The 22,683-nt window shown below is 45.2% G+C and overlaps 1 protein-coding gene across 2 annotated transcripts in view; it reads left to right on the top strand.

Moving 5' to 3' along the window:
* Positions 1–22,458, top strand: part of MB21D2 (Mab-21 domain containing 2) — a 59,530-nt gene extending 37,072 nt beyond the window's left edge. For both annotated transcript variants that reach the window (XM_042042259.1, XM_042042260.1), the window contains one exon: positions 18,789–22,458. In XM_042042259.1, the coding sequence (XP_041898193.1) occupies positions 18,789–20,053 (1,265 nt within the window). In that variant the 3' untranslated portion in view covers positions 20,054–22,458. The remainder of the gene's footprint in view (positions 1–18,788) is intronic.
* Positions 22,459–22,683: the final 225 nt, after the last annotated feature.

Consider the following 22,683-nt stretch of genomic DNA (forward strand, 5'->3'; position numbering starts at 1 on the left):
AGGCAAATAGAAAAGGAGCTTTTATTGCCCTAGAGATCTGTCCTCTACCAGGGCTGGGAGGAAACATGCAGTGGGAGCTAGAAAACTGCATCCATAGAGTGAAACTCTTTGCATGCCCTTTGGCTACATCTTTCATTAGGCGCCTGCCATCCCTCTGCTCTGCACCATCCCAACCCACCTGTCTGGTCTTGTGCTCTCCCTGTACAGCTGCTTCTGCTTTCATTTGTTTCTAGGTTAAATATTGCCACCTGAAATATGTAGTTCCCAGAGGAGGCACAGTCAATGTCAGTGAAAGGCTAGGATCTGTTTCTTTGCATTTTGGCTTGAATTTGGATTGTAAAATCAGTGTAAGAGAGTGAGGGGGAGGCGGACCCCAGCTCTCTTTGGTGACCTTGCCTTGCCTCCAGAGAATCCTGTATATATGTGAAATTATGAACTTTGGGACTTGGTTATGCTGCCAACTTCATTTTGATTTTCTCTCTCTCTGAGGCTGTATTTTAACTAAGGCAGAGCTAGCAGGCAGTTAACCCTAGTGCTCCACAGTGGAGATGTGCTACCCTAGGTAATAACATAGTTTCTAGCAAACTGTTGTTTGAAAGTGGTCTCCTTGACAACTAAGTTTCTTGGCAGGGATCTGTTATCTCTGGGTAGAAGGTAAACGGAGAGCCTGAAAGGTAACCAAATGCCAGGCGCTGGCCTGTCTGCTATGTCAGACATCTTCAGTAGGAGAGGCTGAGGAGGGTCTGCCCACATCCAGAAATAGCGAGGGAGTGAGCCTCTTGGCTCCCTGTGTGCATACAGATGGGGGGAAGGAAAAATGAGTGGTCTGAAGGAGCATGGCATTCAAACCTTCATTTTGTCTCTATCTGTGAGCCCCTGAGGAGCCCTTTGGGAGGTGTCTGATGGGTGGAAGGCTCTGGGGCTGAGCGGCTGTGCCCTTGGTGCATCAGATGGGTGCTGAAAAAGGCTAGGACTTGGACAGATGGAGTAACGGAGATTGGAGGCGGGGGAGCCTGGCCTTATGCCAAGTTGTGGAGTGAGGTGGGCAGATCACAGAGAGGAGCTGCAGGGGGGTCAGAGGAGGATAATCCTCAGGCAGCAATGAAGGCTGCAGCTGTTGGTGTTAGAGCGTGGCATTGCAGAGGTTTGCTGCTGCTGGGCTCTGGGTATCAGCAGAGGTCTGGCAGTCCTGAGAGCTGGGTGAAGTGGGGTACTGATAGGCCTGTCCCCTTCCTTTGGTCAGTGTCCCAGGGGATGTTCTGGGTCATCAGCTGAAGGTGGAGGAGCCTGGAGGTGCGCGGAGCCCTGGACACAGCCTCACCTGGCCTGGTGTGGGATTGTGAGAGCTATGACAGTAGCTGGAAGGGAAGGCAGGAGCCAGCTTTTGGGTATGCTGGTGTGTGTTGCCTTAGAAGAACTGCTAAACTCAACTTGCTTTTCTGTCCTCCTTTGCACCAAGTCACAGCACTGCCCTGTGTGAATGCTTCTTCCAGATGCCGCAGTGGGGCAAGCACTGTGCTCTGGTGGGAATAATTAACTCAGGCTGAGCAGGGAAGCAAGTGAGGAGCCCAGCAGTAAAGCTGGTGAGCAAGTGAGGGCTCTCTAAGCTCCTGGAAGCCTCTTGCTTCTGTCCCTGGTAGAAGCACCCAAATTGTGCTGCACTGCAGGACCTGGCAGGAAGTGGTCCCTGGAACAGAGCTTTTCTTCCCTGCTCACTGTGGTGTTTCTGGCACCTCCAGTACAAGTGTGCATTGCTGCTGTTTTGCTTTGAGTCTGGAGGGAGTTTGCCTGTGTGGAAGAACTGTGAAGGGATATTAGAAATCCAGCAGAGTTTGTGATGTGAAAGTGGGCACTTAGAAGATCACAGCAAGACAGGGACCAGTAGGTGCTGGGAAAAGATGCACTGCACTCCTGCACTCCAGAGGAGGAAGCTCTCTGTCCAGGGAAGAATATACCCTGCCCCTGCCATCCCTAGGGCTGCAGGCAGATTCCTTTTTGGAGTGTTTTCCCAGGACGTCACTGTCCCAGGGAACAATACATGGGATCCCTCTGTCCCTTTCCTCAGTGCCATCTCTCCATCTCCCTATTATGAGACCCAGTGGGTTTTGCTTCACCATTTTTTTACTCAATGAATTTGTAGTGAGAGCTGATGCCAGCCATCCAAAGGAAAGTTTAGAGGGAATAGCAGTGAGCTGGTTTGCTAAACTTGAGGCATTCAGAAGCTGAGTTGGACTCTAAAATTAAAAGCTCTTGGTGTATTTTTATTTCTGTTCTGTTTTCTTCTGCTTTTAAGTGAGACTCATCTCCTTCAGGGTATTTTTGGTTATTTGCAGCTGTGATGGATAGGAATTGCTCATGTCTTTACATAAATTTAAGCCGAGACTTTTGCCTGCCTTAGGACGCCAGAAACTTGGATCTTCAGAAAAAGACAGAAGACAAGAATTGGCAATAAGGCCAAATAATAAATATTGAACATTTGTCAAGCACCTCCAGCACATCTTTGCCAAGTGCTTGAACTTGAGTCCAATACAAATACTTGTCTATGGCTCAGGATTTGGAGACTTTGGGAGGAACAGCTCTGTAAGTGTTTGTTAGGTTGGTACATGGAGGTGATGGATGAGAATGGATCTTCTTGTGTGTCCTAGCCAAAAATGGTTTGTAACAAAACATAACAGTTATTTCTGTCCAGCTGCCAGGGACTGTTGAGAACTACTGTCTCAAAAGTGCAGACAGATCTCTATTTTCCTCTCTCTGTTCAGTGGGAAGTTTGAGATGGGGCTGTGGCAGCAATTGTGTGCAAAAGCTGTTGAAGCCCAGCCCCAGCCCTGCTTGTTCTCATGCTGCAACTTTGAATGCACTGGAGCAGGCACATCAAATAGTTACAAAGGGTGTGATTAAACCCTGGGAAAGAGCAAGCAGGCAGCTTGTTTTATGTTTCCTCCCCTGTGTTTGTATGAGTCACAGAGCTGGCGGCCGTCCTGCTTTCACCTCACAGAGAGCAGAAATAAGTGTGTAAGAGCCCCACACTAATTTGCTGAAAATAGCCAAAAGCCAGGCTCTTAAGATACCCAAAAGAGATTGCAACTTCTCAGTTTATTGATTCTTTTTCTCTCTGCTTCAAGTTAACAGCTTTTAAAAGACATAAAATGGGAAGAGCATCCATACTGGCAGCAGTGTGGTTGTCTGTCCTAGCCCGTCTTAATGGTGTGTGTGTGTGACCTTGAAGGGCAGACAGGGGGATGGTGTGTGGAGACACACATTTGAAGCAATAATAGAGAAGAGGTAAAAAATGTCCTCCTCTGTTACCCTGGAGGCTGCTGGCATGTCATGCCACTGCCACGTCGGCAGAGAGGTTGTCTCTCACCATCACACACCAACTCTGCCCTGAGCAGTGAGGGGCAAGGGGGTTTACACCTGAGCTGTGTTTGTGCAAGTCTCTAGTGGTTGGGCTTGTCCCTGCCATTCTCCAGTGCAGGGGGCAAAATACCAACTGAGTGCCTTGCAATGATGCCAACTCATAATCACATTTTTTGTTTCTCTTTTTGATCAAGTATGATGTTAAATTTTATGCTGTCATTAAAGCTCCAGCTTCTGGAGCCAGTAGATGATGCTGTGAGAATTCCAGCTTTGTTTCTGAGTGGGGGAAGGAAGTCAGGAAGGCAGTCTGGGAGCTTATAGCTTGGGGACAAGCAATGGACCTCGTGTTCCTTCCATGTTTCCATGGGCGAAGTCCATGCTCCAGGTTTTGTACACAAGGATTGGCAGAGCAGCCTCCGATCCTAGTTGATGCGTTTGGAAGAGCCAGAAAAGTGCTTCAGCTTGCAAGAGATACAAGGCTTGCATGATGATCACAAATTCAGCTCAGCTCAGTTAAGCAGGAGGGGAAATAGGTGAGAGAAGCTGCTTTCACTTCAGCCACTGGTGTGGGGAATGCTGCTGTGGTTTGGGACTCACTGAGCCAGGGCTGTTTGTGTGCTGAGCATTTCAAGCAGGCAGGAGAGTCAGACACCTCCCAGCATTCGTCCTTCATGCAATCAAGCGATTGCTCTTTAGCAGTGCAGGCTCCCCTGAAGCCCAATTCCTGCATTTCCTCCCTGCCGTAGGCAGTCTTTGCTTCGCTTGTTTCCACATTTGTTTCTTCTGTTACACAAACTCTGGTCTCAGGCCTCTGAGCTGAAATACTCTGGGCTTTCAAAAGCATGGCACTGAATTGCGGAATCTCTGGCCCCTCTCTTCTCCATGCCCAGCTCACCTACCCTTGGCAGAGTGAGTAACAAAGTCAAGGCGCTCTAGTGAGTGTTGCTGTTCAATGCTTAAAAACTGTGTATGTCTTCTGAACTGTCACAATTTTGCTTTAAACTCAGACTGCATCCCATTGGATTCGACAAGTATTCCTCATGGAATCTGCAAGTTTTATGGCCCTATGTGGCCTCTGTTTGCCACTTCACTCACTTTTTCTGCTTCGTCTGCTGTTTTCCAGATGTGTTCCTTTTGTTGTCCCTGCTACCCTGACTTTCCCAAAGGAGAGAATTTCCTCCTGTGGTCTTTAAACTGTACCTCCACCCAATCCCCTTGCAACAAATGACCTGTCCCCCACAATGACTTCTGGGGCTTGGCCCTTTCCTTTTAACTGGAGTGGAATGGGACAATGGGTATGAAGATTTAGAGTTACCCACCCACCTCCCTTTTTCCAGACTCCTGACTGAATATGGGGTTGGGGGCGGGGGGGGAAGAACATGACAGGACATCCTGCATCACTCTCCTGTCCAGTGATTATGTTCCAAAATCTGGAAATCAATTCTGAAGCTTGAAATGGGCTTGCTGGTGGGTTGCTTCTGGATATGCATGTCTGGAGCCAGCAAGAGAGGTACCCCAGTAGTGTCTCCTATGACAGTGTCTGAACAGTGTTCAAAGGCTGGGGAGTGTTCTGGGGTAAAAAATATGGTTGTGTCCTCCATTAAGGTTTTTGCTGGCCTACAGCTACAGTGTGGGTGTGACAATAGCTATTTAAATGCAGCTTCTGAAGTGTCTGTAGGAGACACTCAGTCCCCCTGAGAGCTGATGCTGTTGCTGGGCATGGTGCTGTAGTTCACACAGTGGCAGCATTACCAACACAGTGCTTGTGGTGGTAGTTCGCTATTTCTGTAGACTCAAAGGATGCTTGGGTTTTTTCCTTTGATGCTCCCTCATCCCAGATATGTTGTTCTGTGTTGCCAGATGTTCACAGCTATCTGTTTGAGCACACACATCTAAGGCTGCGTTAAGCACACCCGCTTCCCACTCTGGATTTGTTCCTTCACTAGCCTGTAACTCAGCTGACACATGGACAGTTTGATGGATCTTGGTCCTACAGGTGGAGTCCTGCTGTAACCTAACTGTATTACAGTTAATGCTATAACTTCTGCAGCACGTCGTTCACAGAGGAGGGTCTGTATTTTAAATCCCTGAGAAGTCACACTGACAAAACAGGAATATAATTCCATTAACTAAGAAGCTAGTTTTAGCTTCCTTTGTCTCTGCTATTTAGGCGCATTTGAAATTTATTTAGTTCAGAAATTTTATAAACTGGATTAAAACAGGCAAATAGGACTTCACAATAACAGTTTTTGTTGGTTTTTTTCTTAATGCTTTCTGCTCCTCCCTCATTTCCAGATAGACTCTGTTTATTGCCCTGAAACAGTTACAAAATCCCAGCCCTGCTCTTCAAATACACATGGATGTGTTTGCATTCCTAGATGATCCCCTTTGCATTTAATTTTGATTGCTCCTAGAGTACTTTTATTGTATTCACTCTGTTCTGAGGAAAATAAATAAGGGAAACGGATTAGTTAGATTTTGATTTCACCTTTAATCCAACTCTCTGGAGGGCTCTGTCCTTAAACTGAAGTACCTGCTGCCATTGAACACAAGAACTGCTCCTGTGCAGTTCTGTGCTTGCTGAGAGCTTACTTGGTTTTCGATGAAGAAATAGAAAATCTGATTTTTGAACTAAATTTACCTGCAATGATTCATTCTCTTTTCATAACTTATCAAAATGCATTAGCAATAAATTCTTGACAGTGCTTCTATAAACAGCAGTTGTTCTCCTTTGAAGCCGTGGTGCTCACTGCCTGCTCAGTTGTGCTGCTGTGCAAAGTGGCATAAATACTCAAAGAGAAACGACACAAAAGGAGCTGTGTACAGATGGCTTAGACAAAAATGCTGGCCTTTCCCTTCAGTCATCACAGGCTGAAAATCTGGCATTAAATAGGATTTGTAGACAGGTTTGGTGTCTATCTTCTGGCGTAACCTCTTAAAGGTGCATCTCGCTCCCAACCCCGTACATTGTTTGCTACCAGCGGACTCCTGGCGTACACCCGGTGAAAATGATGGAGCGAATGCTGTTTGGTAGCCTGGCGCTGGTCCCGAAGCTCTAATTGTGTCAGAGCTGGCTTGCTCTCCACTGCAAGCCCTGTCAGGTGGTGGGGAGGGATGTTGGTGTGTGTGTCTGCGTGCCTTGTCCCGGTGCGGCGGCAGAGCATTCCCGGCGTGTCCCGCCGGATGCGGCGCTGGCTCCGCGCACGCCGGTGCGCTCCTGCCATCTGCTGCCGGCACAGAGCACCGCACGCACCGCTGCTGCTGGAGCTGGCACGGCTTCCCCGGACCTTTTACACGGAAGGACAATGAACATACCCACAGCACGGCGGAATGTTTCCTGCCTTCTCGTTAAGGCGGCAGTAAAGTTTGAAGTAAGATTTAAAGGTCAATATGGTGATCTAAAGAACCAGCAGCAAAGTAGAATGTCCTCAGCTTGGGAAAGCAAATAGATGTTTTAGCAGCATTGTGATTTCATAAGCCATCTCTCTGGGAAGGAGTAAAGGGCTGCTTCTTCCTCAACCACGAAGTTCATTGGAATATTTCCGGCTTAGTTTCTGAGTACACAGAATATAATTTGGGGCAGGGTGTTGTGTTTTAACAAATTCTATTTTGCAGGGTCCTCCTAGTGGTGCCCCTATCTATAGGCAGAGAATGCCAGTGACTGTTTGGGAGCTGATGTACTTTTGCCCTCCTCTGGGCTCTGCCTGTGGATAAGAGCTGCCTGATACCTGAGCTTAACTAGGAAGTGCCCCAAACCCCATCAAGTGGGGAAGGAAATCTGAAAGGTCTTTTTACACTCCTCCCTGTGGGGTGTGTCTGAACCAAGGAGAGCAGAGAAGCTCAGGGGCCTCAGATCTGGGCTCAGCCTGTCATCCAAGGCAGGTCTACCTGGGCACAAGTAGAACAATACCAGCCAGAGCAGCAGTGCAGCTCAGTGGATGATCTGTGCTTTGGTGCTGATTGGCTTCAGCTACAAACCAGTATTTTTCTGTCTCTGCCAGCCCCTTCCTAAAGTACAGCCAGGAACAAACAAGTAGGATTGTGCTCACATTTCTGCTGGTTGTGAGCTGTACATCAGCTTTGTCTGACTTCAGGGACAAGCATCCTTGTTACAGGACCAGCTCACACCCTCATATTCCTGCTTCTACCTCATGCAGTTAATTCTGAAGACTGTGGTAGCAAATTTAGGAGGTCTGTAATCTTCTTTCTTTGTCTGTTAATCACAGTGTGGGGACCAGCTGTTAGTGGAAAACCAGCAAGCACTTTGTTATTTGTTACTTTCTGTGTAGCAGGACTGTATTCAAACAATATCCATCTCTGTTGTGCTGGAAAGTGTTTTCATGCAAGAGATAGCAAGCTTTGCAGGAGCTGAATATTCACAGGGAAATTTTACAGAGTGTTTTCACAGCAACATCTATAAAATAGAGCTGAGATTTCTAAATACTGAATCCATTTGAAGGATCTGTATTCTCCATGTACCTGCCTCTTCTAAGAATAATTTCTTTATCGTCATTTGTGAACAAAGCTTCTTAGCATTTTTCATAGTTGTACAGGGAATTTATAGGATTAAAAATCCAGGTTATGTACTGTGTAAGACAATAAAGAAGGTAGTTTAATTTTTGAAAGAAACTTCAAATGCAGGTAGGGAAATTCTACCAGTATACTGTGGTTTTCCTTAAGGCATATTACTGGAGTGATATGAGGTTCTCTGTTAAATAGAGTGTAAACAAAGCATTTCTAGTTCTCACATTTTCAGGGTAAAGCTAAGTCAGCTAACTGAATTTTCTATTCTATTGAATTCTACTTCTACTGAATTTTGAGCAGTAGTTGCCTTTCCTCTGTCCTTGCAAAAATGGCTGGAGAAAATGAAACCAGGAAGACATTGTTATGATTTCATGGCCTGTCTTTTCATGTATGTTTGGGCTGGGGACACTGCTTCCTAAGACACTGGGGGATTGGTGGATGGGATTCTGCTCACCTGAGCTTTCAGAGTCAGGAAGGTGAAGCACCCCTGATAGGATATGAGATTTGAAGAATGAGGTTTGAGTGTCATCAGCTTTCCGTTGCAAGAAGATCTTGAGATCCTACTTTGTGAGGTCTTTTGCATAAGTTTCTGACAGTTTCTGGACCCAACTCTTGCTTATGCCATTTTCCACTAGATTTTTAGATTAGACATTACTTTGGGATAGGCTATTGGTGGGGACTTCTTCCTGGAACATACTTTGCAAATTTTATATTTGATCAGCAACAATTTTGCTTTCTCCTCTCTCCTTCACCTTGCAATGTAGCTTTCATCCTGATGAGCTGAGAGATCACCAGGCCTTTCTTTAAATAAATGTGTGTGTGAGGCTTTATTTCATTCCAGGTAAGCACAAAAAGGCTTTGCAACAGATGTGGTTGTTCTCTTGGAATTTCTCCTGAATGAGCAGAGTGGATAAAGTGGGATGGGAGTTCTGTGCAAAGGGCATTTCAAGCCCTGTTCCTGGTAACAGAGAACTGCTCCAAAAATACAGCCCTCATCTCACTGCAAATGCTTCCAGGGCATTGGCCAGTGAGCACTGCCGGCTCCACCAGCTCCTCCTTCCCACCAGCCAATTCACACCTTACACTGGAAGGAGGGAAGATGCAACACCTGAATCTTTCAGGGCCACCTGGCAATGTGACTTCTTACTGTTGCTTTCTTAAGGTGACTGCATTTCACCTTTGCTGTCCTGTGCCAAAGTGACAGTGGCATTTTACTGCGTACCTTCACACAAAGTGGTCCAGGTTCTACCCTGCTGTAGCAGTGGTTGCTCTTTCCTTTCTCTTTCACTCTAATTATTCAGTTCCATGTTTCCTGGCCTCTGCCTGTGCTGCAGGGATAAGAGATCCTTGACAGCTGCTGGGGCTGTGGGCTTGGCGCTCGATGGAGATTGAATCCACACAGTGCTTCCTGCTGTGCTCTTTGACAGATGACAGTGCTCAGCTGCAAAAAAATGGCTGTAGAATCTGAGATTTTGGTTAGAAACTTCTGCTGGCTTTTGTGTGCTGTCAAATAGGACCTCTGCAAGATGAAGCTGGGGCAGGATGGTAGGAGCAATGGGACATGGACAGGCAAGTTCGGAGGGCTTAGGTTTTCCTCTGCCTGTCTCCCATGGAAAGCAAGGAGAAATGCTCTTGAAATTTTCATTCATCTCAGGAGAGCTGCTCTGTTTTCTGCTAACAACAAATTTGGCCTTTGTCAACTTCTCTTGGTGATATGGATGAAGAAGAATTTTGCATGAATGTCAAAGCCAACCAGCAGTTTTTGTACAGCTGATGCTGTACATATGGACATATATACATTTTAGCAAAAGCATCTCCTATAGGTGACTTGATCCAGCTCCACGTGACTTTGGCCATGTTCTCAGTGGTGAGTGGGAAGTTGGTTAGTACAGCAGGAAAGCTTGCTCTTAACTTCATGATCTCAGACACAACTGTATTGTTTAAGCCTTTTTGATTCCAGCAGTCTCTGACAAAGATCTGCTTTCCCTGCCTCATCTTGCTAGTCCAATCCATGCTCACGTGCAAGAGAAAAATTATACTGTGCTTCTGGCATTGGTTCTCTCAGCTGTATTTGGCCTATCTGTCTTGGCTTCTCCCAGTGTTTGGATACAGGAGTTGTCAAAGGGTCCAGATTAGGTCTGTATGGATGGAGTCCAGTGAATTCTAAAGCCTGGAGAGAAGATTCAGTTCATGTAATTTTCTCCACTAAATGCCTCAGAAAAGCTTCTGAAGATACCTGCTTTCCTTCTGTACTCAGAACTCAGGATTTCCAGCCCTCTTTTGGTGCTTGGCTAGTTTCCTGGAATCATCTTTCATTCCTTCTTTTTCTGACATGTCCCATTGTATAAACCTAAATAGATTTAGTCATTGGTAGATGAAGAGAATGAAAGCAATTGAAAGGGATGCCATTCTGATCATGTCATTGACCCCAGGAGCCAAGTTTGGTGGATTTTAAGGGAAAATCAAGGACATGAATTACAGCTGTGGTTATTCATCAGCTCCCTGGTGGCTGTTAGTCACCATGTGTACTCCACATGTAAGTTTAATTTTTCTGGATGATTTAGTGAAGAATTGTTGAGTCAAGGACCAATCTCCTGCTGCTCTGCAGCAAGGTAGAGCTGTTATTACAGAACAGGCGGGCCTTGAGGATGGGCAGTGTTAGCTGTGGCCCAGTTCATAAGGAATAGTGCTGTGATTTGCTCTTGGCTGTGATTTACCTTTGTAGAAAACAACTTCTAAAGGGACAAAAAGCAAGCTGGTAATTTAGCAGCTGGGGAGGGAATTTCTGGTGTGTTGGATTACTGTAAGCAGGAGGCTTGGTAGAACAGCTCAAAGTGCATTTACAGTGGAGGCTTTTATGTTATTTAGAGGATGTGAGGGTGTGGTGACATTCCTCTGTGCACAGCGAACTGGCACCAGAACATAAAGTGGTGTAGCAATTTAACCCTTTCAGGATGGGCAAAAGATACCAGACAGTAACTGAGAACACAAAACGATCCCGGAGGAGCCCAAAGTGCTTTTATAGCCCTGGAGTCAAGTTCTGCCTGATATCTACTCATGCCCCTGTGGCTGACTGGAATGAGAGGAGAATGTGTTCCCAGGTCTGGAAGGGAATGGCTTTGCTCATCAGTGGAGAGCTGCCACATGTTTTCTGTGAGAGGCACCTGGTGCTGACTCGTCAGATTGGGATGAGAGCTTGACTGAGGGGACTTTGTTCTGGGGACCTTGTTCTCCTGTGCAGTCTCCAAAACCTTACCCTGTCCTACTTCCACAGTTCTTTTCCAGTGTCAGCAACACCTCTTGTAAAGTGATGGGATTGGTGTTGGCTTTTGCAAGGGGAACATCCTGAAGGTGAAATTGAGTTTTGGGGAGGAGGACTCCATTACATTGGGCAAACCTGCAGTGGAGTGAGGCTAATTTATCAAGCAAGACTGCTGAGGTATTTCCCAGAGGACCGTGAAGGCACTCACCCAGAAGTCACCTTTCCATGTGTCATGCAGAGTTGACCATCTCATTTCACTTAAGAGTGTAGCAATACCAGGGCCCACACAATTGCAGATCAGGACAGTTGGCTAAACAAAGTTTAAGTAAGTTGACCTTTTCAACATGGAAAAAAGATGACTGATGAAGCTGTGTGAGATCTTCAGTGATCTCTGGAAGGTGCCATGGTTAGGTGAATTTATTTCCTAGCAAGCCAGCAAAAGGAAATTCTTTTGACTCATGTGCTTTGTGAAGCACGGTGCTGCCAGGCACTGACTATAGCAAAAATGTAACTGATTTACAAAGCAGTGAGAGGCATTCCAAGCAGGTAAGTCTGACAGTGTTATTAAAGACAAAGCTGCAAATACTACCTCTGGTTTGGGAAATAGCAAAGACAGAGAATGCTTGACGATTGCAGAGGGAAAGTTATTATGCTGCACTTTCCTCGCTCTTAATGTTCTTCCCCTGAAAGCACTCAGCAGCAATTGCCTGAGCCAGGATGCTACAGTAGATGGACATGTTATGTACCACACTGAGGTTGTTGTGCTCCTGTAAAGATCTCACTAACAGTGAAGGGACTAGGAAAAACAAGAGCAGAACAGCCTCTCCTGCAAGCTGCATGTTTGCACTCAAGATGCTCAACCTGGTTTGTGCCCACTGCTGTTACCTTGTAAGCAGATCCAAGAGAGGAATCCTGGTGAGTCTCCCCCAGTGAAACATCTTGCTGAATACTTAGCAGTGCTCTGTAGGGGTGTGAGCAGAAATGGCCCATCTAGACCCTGTGTAGCCCTTGCCAAATGTGCACTCTCAGTCCCAGAGGGTGGAACTATTAAAACAATCTGTCCCCTGGCATTTTTTTTTTCTCTGGGATTGCCGTTCCAGGATAGATGGCATCTTCTGCCATTTCCAAAGGAAATTTTATGTCTTATGCACATTTGAAAATATGGACACTGTATGGACACAGTGTGCAGTGTTAACTGGGGTGTAACAGCAAGTTGTTCTTATAACTATCCTCTCTGTCCCCTCTTCCTTCTGTTCTGCCTGTCAGCTGCTCTCAGACCTCATCACCCACATTTTTCAGACCCTAGAGCACCTCTTTGACTTGCACTTCATATTCCATGTACGCTTTCAGCTTTCATCATTCCTATCTTAGTTTGGCTAATATGACTCTGGAGATAAGACTCTTGGATAAGCAGACTTGCAGGCTGGAAACCCAGCATCAGTTTGGAACTGACTCTCAAACTCTTCCTGCCCAGAGCAGAGGTGCACAGCAGTGCAGGGGCTCCCTCTGAACATGCTGGTTCCAGCTCTGGCAACAATCTGGTCCTGCTGTTGTGGTCTCTGAGACCTGACTGGTTTAGCCAAGCAGGTCACTACAGGAACACTGCTGCTGGTCTTGGTGCCAGAGTGGATGTAGGTGTTTGTGACAGCACCAGTCTTCACTGTACAGGCTCACCCTTTGAATCTGGGTTCTTTCTTTCTTTCCTTTTTTTTTTTTTTTCCCTGCTTGCACCATGAAACACCCCTTTCCATTGCCAAACAGGATTTCAGCGAGGTGGGTGGCTTCCACCAGGACACATGAAAACTGGAAAAAAACTGGGACACTACTTTTAAGATTGTTTTTAAAGAAGACTTTGGAGAAAGAAGCTGATTTCTTTTACGAGGGGGTGCTGTCTCCCTGCAGTGTGTTCTGTCACCATGTCACAAGATTTCTAAAAGGAGCAGAATCAGTAGGACACTGGTGTATCAGTCTGCAAGGAGCAGCTTCCTTCGCTCACATCCCATATTTGACTAAACTGGTATCACATGGTTCAGTCTCCCCACTCTTCTCCCACCCGCTGCCTGCTTCCGCCAACAGTCCTCTCAAAATGTGCTTTGTAACTAAAGACTCCTCTAAAGAGCTGACTCTTCCAGTTCCCTGCGTAACAAAAACTTGTGCTGCTCATAAATAGATTTGCAATTACCAAGGGAAACAGAAGAATCTGTGCAGTCCAGCTGCATCAGAGCGGCCTCCCATCCTGTCTTAAAGAAGCTTCTGAAATTCAACACACATTGCTCAGGCATAGCTGGGAGACCTCTGCAGAAATCTTTCCTTTGAGCAGCATTCCTATACTGCAGGATCTGCTGTTTGCAGCAGAATTGTCAAGGAACCTCACAGTCCCTGTCTAGTGTCTTTACAAAAAATGATAAAAGATCTTTGTATTTTTGACTAGCCTGGGGTTTCGTGTATTTCTTATAGCAGTCAAGGGTAAGAATTGCCCGGCCAGCATGAGACATCCTGAGCTTACAAATTAGTTGTCTGCTAATAGCATCCATTGTGTGGTTATTGCTGTCTGAGCAATTCCAGCCACTTTCTGATCATCCAGGAGGTCAGACTTCCTTAGGTCTTGGGACTTAAAGGATGGTAATGTTTTCATGTAGAAAAAAGGCATTTTCAAGGTTATGCATCAAATAGGATGAACCTAAGAGGAAAAATCAAGAGTATGACTGGTCCTGACTATGCTGGCTCCTATGGAAGGATTAAGCAGTAGAAAAGAGGGAAGCAGTGGATGTATGAATGATCCTTAGCTTTCCCTGTATAACAGATAACAAATACAAGGAAGATCCTTTCTATATATCTTTTCCCTAGACTGCCAGGGAACTCGAGGGGGGCATACACCAGTTAGTGCCTGGGTCTGGCTTGGCTCCCGGAAGAATTCCTGTGAAAGGCTTCTTCTGTGTGCAAGGTTCTGCCGATTCTCCTTTGTGGAACCTTTCTGAGCACCCATTGCTCCTTTGACCTCTCTCTAGTTCCCATGCAGCAGAAGTCTCTCTGAATTCAGTGACTGCCCTGAACATCACCCCATTCAGTTTGATGAGACCAAGTTAGACTAACAGAACAGCATCTTGTTTTTCCTGTGTTTTCTTTTGGTGGCAATGGTTGCACATCTAAGGCATCAGGAAGAAAGGCTTCAAGAAGGAACCCAAAATTAGGAAATACTTATGTTAGAAATAAGTTTTTATGTCATATTTTTCTTGTGATCAGTTTCTTCAAAGACAAATCTTTGTGTTCCTCCTTATTTACACAAAGCTAGTCATGAAACAGCAGCGGATCCCAGCACATACTACAATGGTCATGAAATCAGTTCATCTGAAATTCTGTAATGGGTGGAGAGCATCTTTGCGTTGCCTTTTTTTCATTTTTTTTAATGGAAAGAATAGTCTCTGGTCATCTGCATCAGAGTCACAGTTCATTCAAGGATGTGTCCCAAATGTAGTTGTTATATAAAGTAAAATCTCTTTTCTCTGTTTTTATTCTCTTTGTGTCTTAGTGCTTGAAGTAGAAATAAATCCTTTTTTCCTGACACTGAAGAAACAACAAAGGAATGAAGTTCTGTTGGTAGAACTCACTTGCTCACCTGTGTTAGTATGAATTCGTGTTTAGTAAACCAACCAGCAAGCCTGGCCTACAGGTGGTGCTCCTGATTCTCACATTCTTGCCTTTCTCATGCTTGCAAGCATACTTACCTGTTAGGATGCCAAATTTAATAGCTTGGGAAGATCTTAAACTAGTTACATGTCTAGGAAAACAGAACTCCTTTAAGGTGCTTTAGAAAGAAGTGGTAACTGTACACCAATCTCTCACTTAGCTTTGCCAAATAACCTTTTCAGTGTCACACAAAGTACTACTGCAAGTTATGTGGTTTGCCCAGTAACAGCAAGAGGCTTCTTAAGTATCAGTGAACCCTCTTTGATGCCACGAGAGCTGGTCCTACAGCTAAAATAATTTTTTTGTGTGTTTGACCCTACAAATTCTGGTTCGGTCTTTACAGACAACTCCACAGGGCTTCTATAAATTTCATTAGGTTTTCTGTAACCCCTATTGCCTCCTCCTCCCAGGTGTTCCTGGGACTGAGATGAACAGAGCTCAAATAGCCCACTGGTTCTATTAAGTACTTGGGTTGAGTACCAGTCTTGGTGTTTTTCTTCTTTGTATTTGCACTTACATGCTTGCTGAACTGGAATGCCTACTTCTGTTGTACATTCATGGGCTGTAGAAACTTGGGATGAAAGCTTTGTGACAGGGTAGTGTGTGCCACACAGTGTTGGCTGACGGGATTCCTTGAAATCCCTTCACATGTTAAATAGATTTATGAGTAAGGGGGGCAGTTTGAAGAGACTGCAAACCCCTAAAGCCTTAGGTAATCCTGAATTTGGCTAGCTAAACTATTTATAGAACGCTCTATGCCTATTCTAAATATACTTTCCTCAAGGGGACCTTATCTCAACTCCCTGCTCCACCACTTCAGTTGGATCAGCAATGCTGCTGTGATCGTTAGCAAAAATTCCTTCTCTTGTTCTGTGGCAGAGCTGCAGATGTTGCTGGTTTAGGACTTGAAGGGGAAATTCTGTGCCAAGCAGAGCTCAAGGGTTTGAATTTAAACTGCAGCCAGCCAGGTAGAGAGATATTGATGATATATTAGATCATTTCCTGTAACCATTTCCTTACTATTTTTCAATATTTCCTGTCTGCTGGTCACTCTAGAGCTCTGGAGAGGGAAAATCAAATGACTCATTGACGGTGTACAGAAGGCAGGGCTTGAGTCCCACTTGCTGTTGGTTGAATGGGGTTAGACTATCAAGTCTGTTACTCCCACTTAAGGACAAAGAATCTCTTCAGGAGAAGGAGAGCAACTCATCCAACAGCAGATTCCATAGTGGAGAACCTCTACCTTTTAGAAAAATCGTGATTTTCCTTTTTAGTCAAAGGCTCTGGGATAGAAGTTTGGTGCAAAGGGCACGCCACAGAGCATTTTTCATCCTTCAAGTTTTAAAACACTTAGAAAAAATGCATCCTTTATTGAATCCTGTAGGTTCAAGCATTTTCTTCTGTAGGATAGTTACATTCTGTGTGCCTATCTCAGGAACATCTGCAGATCACAGTTCTGAGTGGGAAATTTTGTGTGAGTGTAGAGGCAGGATGGGCCATCAGAACCCTTCATATCGTGAATAGCTGTGCTGCCCCACAGTTAGGGCCAGTAGTACTTTAATCTTTGGGGAAAAAGAAAGAATTGCTCCCTGTCCCTATGATGTGATTGATCCAGACTCTACTTCATGGGTATTGGACTCGTAACTTACAACAGAGGTGTAAAGCACTGAGGCTGCTTGCACTGGTTCAAGGAGAGGATTCAGAGGCAGTGTGTCAGTACTGTCTGCAGAAGTCACGTCAATTTAGGTACCCATTAGAAAACCCCTTCTGGGTACAGCAAAGGAGTGACTGCTACTTATTTGGCCTCTGGGATAGAGAAGCCTGTGCAAGACTTTGCCGTTCCACAGATCAGGGTAACATAGCTCACTGTGTATCTAAGCCTCAGAAAATGTTTTTGAGGTTGACAGAAGCTTTTCTTAGTTATTACCCTTTGAGGATGAACAGGGCAACGTGTGGCAAGATCGCAGAATGGGATTAACTCAGGATTTAGCAGGAAGAGTTTCTTAGCACTCCTTGAGAGCTATTTCCTTCTATTGCAGCCCCTGGAGCTGCATGAAATGGAAGGGGTTATGTCCTTGCCTGGCTGGCAGGAAAATCATCCCAGCTCAGTGCAGCAAAATGGACTGGGTCCAGTGCTCTTGGAAGGAATGAAACAGGTAAAGTGTATTTAACAAGGAATTTCACATGGCAGGGTTTCAGTTACACTGAATATTGTCCCAAGATGCGTTCTGCTTCACACAGAGGTCTCTTCCTATAGTCTCCTTGGCTTTTCCAAGGAATGAGTGTCCACAGAGCTTTAGATTTTGCTCTGGTCATGGCTTACCTATATGTATACAGATAGCATTTCCTTGTTGCTATCCTAGCATGCAGGAAAGAACAGGTGAGTCTCTCTGCTACTCAGCCTAGTGCAGCCATCAGTGCCTTGGGATGCTGCTGCTCCTCTCTGCTAGGATGACCCACTCAGTACAGACAGTGTCTGTGATCCTACAGGGATGCTTTACCACAGGAAACTCTCTGCAGTCACTGGGACTATGACAGAATGGGTGCTCAGACTGTAGTGCTGATCATTTGTGTCTCAGTAAAAAACATTCCTAATGTGTCTGCCTGTGATTTCTGGGCTGACAGAGTGACTGGCAGCTTTCTGGCTCACTCTGTTATGCCTCTGGCTAGTTATTCCCACTGCTGTCTCTCTAAGACTGGCTTCCTTTTAGTGGAAGTTGTCCATTTGACCATTCTTGATATAAACAAACCATATCGCCTTTCAGAAGCTGGAGTCAGTAATGCATGCCAGCAGAAACTAGTGCATTTGTGCTTGTAAGGAATAAGTATCTATCTATACCTTTTGCAGTGCTTATAACAGCTTCAGCATCTCCATTCAGAGCCACTGGCCTTTGTTCCCTCATGGCTGAGGTGTGGTGGCTGAATTGAGGCTGGGAAGCAACCAAAAGCGTTGAACCACAAGAGAAACGCCAGCAGTGAAACAGTCCAGAAAGCAGGAGCAGACTACAGAGCAGTTGAAGTGCAGAGCTCAATTTTAAGCCTAATTTGAACACTGAATGAGGTGCTAATATCTCAGCTCCTGTGTAGTGTCTCTTCTCAGTCTGCTGCTCGTGTTCAATGGACACAGTATAGTGTGGTGTATATATAGAATACCCAGTGAAAAGCTGGCTTTGTGCAACTGGTACAGGCATTGCAGGGTGAAGGGAAGTGTCTGGTTTTGGTGCTGAAAATAAAAATCTGTCTTCATGTCTGTGTTCTGGGGAGCTGATCAGACATTTTATGTCATTGCAGCTTGAAGAACCAATTTCAGAGCTGGCTTCTCTAATTGCCTGATCTTTTAACCTGCTCCATTCACCCATAAGAGAAGGATGCATTTCCTTTGTTCACGTTGCCTTGTTCATCAGTAAATGTAAAGCAGATTGTAATATTAGACTTGCTTGAACTAACATTTGTACCTATTCATTCACTCATGTACAAACCAACTCCCTGATGCTGGTCCAGCTTTTATCTATACCAGAGAGAAAGTAAGAATAGTGAGTCAATTAATATTCTCTTTTCTCTGGAGTGTTGGTGAAACATTTGGATACCATGGAAATGAATGTCAATATGGTGAAACACTGGCTTAGAAGGTGTTTAAAAAGCTAAATTTAGTCCTGGAAGTAGCTTTGCTGTGTCTCACCAGAGGCTTCTGTTTTTTTCCATTGCTCGCAGTGTGATGTTTAGGATGGCCTTCATACATTCCCAGGAATGCCAGGGAAGGCTATGCCCTGAGTCAGGTGAGATCAAAGGTTGTCTGAGTGCTGGGCCTGATGCATATTTTTGCCACACCAAAAGTGATAGATACCTCTGGTTGCTTTTTTTTCCTGCTTGATATGGAATGGATTTTAATCCTGGTTAAGTCCTGAATCCTGAAATTTTTTGCCTTTTATGAAAGGACTTCTCTTTCTGTCTTTTTCAGGCATGGTTCAGAAACTTGACCAGAAGCTGCCTGTAGCCAACGAGTATCTGCTGCTGTCAGGAGGCGTGCGGGAAGGTGTGGTGGACATTGACCTTGATGAGCTGAATGTTTATGCCCGGGGCACAGACTATGACATGGACTTCACCCTGCTGGTGCCTGCGCTGAAGCTGCATGACCGCAACCAACCAGTCACGCTGGACATGCGCCACTCGGCCCTGTGCCACTCCTGGCTGAGCCTGCGCCTGTTCGATGAAGGAACCATCAGCAAATGGAAGGACTGCTGCACAATCGTGGACCATATCAATGGAGCTACCAATTACTTCTTCTCCCCAACAAAAGTTGCAGACTGGTTCTATGAATCCATTAGCATTGTCCTCTCTGAGATCCAGAAGAAGCCCCAACGAGGGATGCCAAAGGTGGAGAAGGTAGAAAAGAACGGGACTATCATATCCATCATTTTGGGAGTGGGCAGCAGCCGCATGCTGTATGACATTGTCCCTGTGGTGTCCTTCAAAGGCTGGCCAGCTGTGGCACAGAGCTGGCTGATGGAGAACCACTTCTGGGATGGGAAGATCACAGAGGAGGAAGTCATAAGTGGGTTTTACTTAGTGCCTGCATGTTCCTACAAGGGGAAGAAGGACAATGAATGGAGGCTGTCATTTGCCAGGAGTGAAGTGCAGCTGAAAAAGTGCATCTCCAGCAGCCTCATGCAAGCCTACCAGGCCTGCAAAGCCATCATCATCAAACTGCTGTCCCGCCCCAAAGCCATTAGTCCATATCACCTGCGGAGCATGATGCTGTGGGCTTGTGACAGGCTGCCAGCCAGCTACCTGGCCCAGGAGGATTATGCAGCCCATTTCCTCCTGGGTCTCATTGATGATCTCCAGCACTGCTTGGTCAACAAGATGTGCCCTAACTACTTCATCCCGCAGTGCAATATGCTGGAGCACCTCTCCGAAGACACCGTCATGCTCCACGCGCGGAAGCTGTCCTCGGTGCGCTCCGACCCTGCCGAGCACCTCCGAACTGCCATCGAACACGTCAAAGCAGCCAACAGGCTCACCCTGGAGCTCCAGCGGCGGGGCAGCACCACCAGCATCCCCTCCCCACAGTCAGATGGAGGGGACCCCAACCAGCCTGATGACCGATTAGCCAAAAAGTTGCAACAGCTAGTGACTGAGAACCCTGGGAAGTCCATCTCTGTCTTCATTAATCCAGATGATGTCACAAGGCCCCACTTCAGAATTGACGATAAATTTTTCTGAGCTTTCGTCAATGTTTCTTGGGATTTTTATTTGTTTTGTTTTTAAAAACTCTTGCAGTGTGCAGGTTTTTTCATTTGATTTTCCTTGATGACTTAGTCTCTTGGTTTTTACATATCCAACGTAGATTTGATCGATTGAGAACAATCTGAATAAATTATAAATCCTGGTTCTGCAGGACAGTGCAGATTTTGAAACAGTATATTACTATTTCATATGCTGCTTTGATTTTTTTCACCTACCCTGCCCCATTGTCTGTGAGTAGTTTCTAAAGGAGGACATGCATCATAAACACAAGCCACAGTGTAATGTAGGGGTTTTTTCCAAACTTCCATAATTCATGTACATTGTTGGGCCTGGAGAAAGGACAACTCACCTTCCGTTGCTTCAGAAATTCACTTCTTTTTCCATGAGCTTCCATCACCCTAAAGAAATGAGGAGAGACTGGGTTGGAAAGCACTACTGGTAATTTGGCAAGGCCAAATCTACTGGGCTGAACCCCAGTTCATCTGTTCTTCACATTTCTGATACTAGGGGAGAGAGCTGACTTTAAAGATGATGATGCAGCTTTTTGGGGAAAGAGTTGTTTCTGTTTTGATCTACTTTTTGAATGTAATTGTTCATTAATTGGACCTTGTACAGTCCAGAGGGTTGTTTCTGCTGCTTTTCCATGCGGAATAAGGTTATGGAATGTTAGTTTTAGTGTGTGTAATTATTCAAAGCCTTATTTAAATTCTATTAAAGAACATACCATTTTAAATGTAATTGCACTAATGAAATCTCTGCCATTACCTCAGTCCCACTGTTTGTGTTTCTTTCATGAATTAGCATCTGTTATTAGGTCTCAATATTGCTGATTGCTTGAGACCCCTCAGGTCTCATGGTTTCAGGTGATTTCTTGATTGTCTTTTGTAAAAGACTCTTCCTTGTTAGCCCGGCTATGTGTGAGCAGTCAGAGTTTTGCATTGGCATATTTCTTTGGATGCGTATTGTGTGTTGCAGTGCATATTGCATTAATATGTATTGCATGTTGTTGAAACAGGTTTACCATTAGATAAGGATGTAATGCTAAAGCAGTGGTATGTGCAAAGTGAATCAGCCAGACCTCGAGCAAAGGAGCTACCTTGCTTCTCTAATGCATGTATTAGGCCTGATCCTTTCTGGCAGTTACCATTCCCTGGACTCCTGAGAACTTTCTGACTCACCCTGGGATATGGGAGATCTTACTCTGGTCTCATGTTTGCAAAAGTTGTGTTTGTATGTAAACTTGTGGTGCAACAGTAGCCTTGAAAAACACATACACTTCTTCTGTGTGTAGGATAAGATGTATGGTAACAAGGGTTAGTCTGAGCCAAAAATAATTCTAAGAGTTCAAGGATAGAGTGACTTATTGTGGCTGGCTGGCCAGTGACTGATATTTAGGCCTTAAATCAGCAATTTGGGCTTACTGATTATCCCAGAGACGCTGTTCTGATCCAAACTTGATGCATGTGTTAAAATGTGATTATTAGAGCAGGTTGAAGTATTTTTTAAATATTTGACAGACAAATGAGGTGCATATCTAGTAAATTCTAACTGATAAAAATTGTGTATGAAAAATGTGTCACTTTTTCAGCCCAGCCTTTCTGGTAAAGAAACCAGGCTGGTGGAGCAGCACACCAACAGCTTTGGCAACTGCTTTATTAGATGGCAGGGAGGTTTCAATACCTGATCTAGTGCCCAAGTCATGTCTTAAAACAAAACTTTAGCTCCTCCATCTCTTGGGCATAACTGAAAATAACTTACACCCCATTGCTATAGCCAAGATGTTCACATTTACCTGAATTTACTGGTACACACTTACAAGAAGCTCTCAGAAGTTGCTGGCCTGATGGAGTGGACAAGGATTTAACCTTAAAGCACAACTGGCTCGTGATCATGAGCCCTGGTGCAGCTGCAGTTTGGTCTGGGGAAGGAGATGGATTGACTTCAGCAGAAGCAGAACCGGGTCCTACCTGTGTGGCTATTGCCAAAGATGAGTCTCCATATAAACCTGTGTAACCTGCCTGGGGAGGCAGGAGAAACAACAGGGAATCCTCTCCAGAAATGCTTGGAAAATGCAGATTTGTTGAAATGGTTTCTTCCCCAGTCTCTGGGACTTCTGTTTATTGAAAGAAGAGTCTGGGCTGCAGGATGAAGTTTCCCATCACCACATCAGAAATCTGCTCAGCACAAAGCAGCAGCAGCCTGGCAGGCAGAGTACTCTCCCAGGAGTCCCATTGTCTGTGTCAGTGCTCCTGAGATATGCAGAAACACAGCCTTCCTCATGCCAGTTCAACATCCTGCTGACCAGCAGTTTGACTAGCCCATGTCAAACTCTGGTGTGTGCTCCTTTTTTTGGTTTTAATTAAAAAACATTTTGAAAAGTACTTGTTCTTCCTGCATTCTGTGTGTTGGGTTGTTTTTTTTTGGGGGGGGGGGGAATGGAGGCTTGACTTTTTACTGGACTGAAAAGCAGTTTTCCAGGTAGGTTTGTGAGAATGTTGTATCTTCTACCTGGATCATCTCTCTTCCAGGGAGACAGAATCCTAATCTGCAGTAGGTTTGTATCTGTCTGGTATTTGCTCCTCTCCACGTACTATAGTTAATGAAGC

The sequence above is a fragment of the Corvus kubaryi genome, unplaced genomic scaffold (assembly GCF_017639235.1).
Source record: "Corvus kubaryi isolate FWS band 111438036 unplaced genomic scaffold, C.kubaryi_AGA036_p1.0 37397, whole genome shotgun sequence".
Taxonomy (NCBI): domain Eukaryota; kingdom Metazoa; phylum Chordata; class Aves; order Passeriformes; family Corvidae; genus Corvus; species Corvus kubaryi.